Source organism: Solanum pennellii, chromosome 7 (assembly GCF_001406875.1).
Source record: "Solanum pennellii chromosome 7, SPENNV200".
Lineage (NCBI taxonomy): Eukaryota > Viridiplantae > Streptophyta > Magnoliopsida > Solanales > Solanaceae > Solanum > Solanum pennellii.
Genome location: NC_028643.1, coordinates 334,192 through 336,829, shown reverse-complemented (window position 1 = coordinate 336,829; position 2,638 = coordinate 334,192). Strand labels below are relative to the sequence as shown.

The window sequence follows — 2,638 nt, the reverse complement described above, 5'->3', positions numbered from 1 at the left end:
GTTCATATAACATGTAACTACAAATCGTAATAATCAAATTATAGTTATAAAGAGTAATTAGACTATTTTTAAGTGACTATACTATTACTCACTCTTGATTTCCATGTGGAAATCAAATTGTAGTTGAGCATGTGTGAAACTTGAAAATAACAAATTGAAAAAATTGAGTATGAAAAAAAGTGCATTTGAAATTCATCTTTAAAAAAGAAAATGGAAAACTCAATTCAATATATAACTAAACCTTTTTTTATTTATTTATTAAAAAAATTGACAAAGGTAAATTATTTGTTTGGACAAAACTCAATAAGGTATTTAATTTAACTTAATTTTTTTCGTACATATCTGATAAATATATTAAGGTCCTGGTCCCAATTAAATTCGAATTCAAATCAAAATATTTCCTCATGAAAACTCCCCACATAATATATGATTTGAATTTCTTTACCATATTTTGACAAATTTATATACAATGGAATACTCAAAACCTAAAAATGATCAATATAACAACATTACACATGAAAATGAATTATAAAAGATTTATTAGGCAATAGAAGCCACAAAACTCCAACAATTTTATTTACTAAGACAAACAACTATATACACAATAATAAGAAATTAAGATTGTAATTCTATCTTTAAAATATTAATTAACTCTCTTTTTTTTTCCTTTTTAAATTGTTTTCTTTTGCTTTTTTCTCCCAATTCTCTTTTGTCTTTCTCGCCAATAATCCTCTGATTTTGTAATTTCATCTTCATCTATCCATCCTTCTTTTATCATTTTTTGTTGGTAATACCTAAATCCAACATATAACATAAAAACTGCAAAAAAAATAATAATTATAATCCGATATTTTGATACGAACAAAAATATTTTCTAGATAAATTAAAAAAAAAGTGAATTTACCTCCCCAAATTCTAGCAGAAATTGAAGATAAATTCCATATAACTGTGAATATTGCAAATGCAACAGCTTTCTTGTGAGTACAACTTTCCCAAGCATCTCGAAAACGTCTAATCCAAAATGTACCTTTCATATTAAAATCGTCAAACGATATTACGATACAGTGATAAGTATTTCAACGTCATTGATCAAAATTTTCGAATTAAAATCAAAATCATGAAAATTGACTTACCTAAAGTGTAAATATTTTCAATGAGAATTGAGAATACTAAAATGTAGAGGGTAATAGTATATAAAGATTGAAATGGACCACTTTTGAGTATGAAAATAAAAAATATATTTATTTATTTGCATTCATTAATGCAACAAAAATAATATTATCGTGACCCTATTTATCACAACCAACTACTTGACATTTAATTCATAAAAATAGACGTTATGTAGTTCATCCAAAGATGTCTACTACAATTTATTAAATATATTTCAAACTTCATCAACTAAGAATTAAAAAAAGAAAATTGGTAAAAAATTTATGATTATTATAAATAAATATTTGTATTAAATCTTAATTTCTACTATTATATCTGCATTTTAAAAACTGTCTTTAGAGATACATACGAAAGAAAAAAAAGTTGCGATAGAAATATTAAATATCGCTCGATTCTGAATCAGAAGTTTTATATTCAAATCATGAAATTTAATGATAAATGTTTCATCTCCAAAAGCAAAACTTTTCGGCACTATTTTAAATTTATTCAAATCCTAAAATAAATTTACATGCAAAATAATATCGTATAAAGAAATTAAGAGTGACATAATGTTTTTTAATCCATTATAACAAGTAACTTTTGTGTTAAACCATTTTACCATTTAATTTTCAATATATACCTAAACTTAATCGAGTTTCAAGATAAATATTGATCAGAAAAATATATAAAAAAAAGAAATAAATTAAAAAGAGCATGGTGAATATAAATTTTACCATAGGCAGTTAACTGTGCAGAATAAGAAGAACAAACTTTAGGTACTATGAAAACTCCAAAAAACCCTATAAACAGACAAAAATAGAGTGTCAGCAACAATTATGTTAAGTGAAAAAAAGGTGAAAATAGAATGTTTCAGTTATTTCTTTCTGCTTGATTTACTGAAAAAATATGTACCAAATAAAAAATAATAATACAAATTAAATACAATTGATGTAATCTCATAAATGAATTAAAAAAAAAAGAAGATAAAATATAAGTAAATGTTATTTTTGTATAAAATATCGTTTCCGATAGATATTAGCTCAAAATATCAATAATACTCTAATTAAATAAAATCACCTATTTAAAAAAAATCACTTCATGAAATATGTTATATTTTTAATTTTTATTTTATTTTGTATATCTAAGCTTATTAACAAAGATATCGAAGTAGGAAAAAAATCAAGAACATTAGTAGGAAGAATTACAAAAAATGGATCGATGAAATCAGAAATTTCATTAAATAATTCACAAATTTTTAAAATGTTAACTTTATATATTTTTCGACGAACAATGTTTAATAATTACCTCTTAAAACTCTCTTTGCTAATACCCAAAAAAATAATTAAAAAGTTCATTGTCTTTTTTATTTATTTATTTTTAATTCTTCCCAAATATAAAATAGAAAAACTCACCCAATTTTGACATTTTCCAAATAGTTATGGAACTGCCACATCTTGCAAAAATAAACAGTAGAATTGCCATCTGTAGA

The 2,638-nt window shown here is 23.2% G+C and overlaps 1 protein-coding gene across 1 annotated transcript; it reads right to left on the bottom strand.

The window, feature by feature from the left end:
* Positions 1-516: 516 nt before the first annotated feature.
* On the bottom strand, positions 517-2,632 carry LOC107025419 (reticulon-like protein B21). Its single transcript, XM_015226205.1, has 4 exons — positions 2,562-2,632; positions 1,884-1,949; positions 905-1,027; positions 517-819 (listed from the first exon to the last, which is right to left on the bottom strand). Exons 1-4 carry the CDS (start codon positions 2,629-2,631, stop codon positions 671-673), a joined length of 408 nt encoding a protein of 135 aa, XP_015081691.1. The 5' UTR covers position 2,632; the 3' UTR covers positions 517-670.
* Positions 2,633-2,638: the final 6 nt, after the last annotated feature.

What these genes read in the sequence shown, in the direction of transcription:
- LOC107025419 (XM_015226205.1), bottom strand. Translation starts at nt 2,631, where the DNA reads ATGGCAATTCTACTGTTTATTTTTGCAAGATGTGGCAGTTCCATAACT. An exon ending in TTGGAAAATGTCAAAATTGG is followed by an intron (nt 1,950 to 2,561) that starts GTGAGTTTTTCT and finishes GTCTGTTTATAG; the next exon opens with GGTTTTTTGGAGTTTTCATA. An exon ending in TGCACAGTTAACTGCCTATG is followed by an intron (nt 1,028 to 1,883) that starts GTAAAATTTATA and finishes TTAATATGAAAG; the next exon opens with GTACATTTTGGATTAGACGT.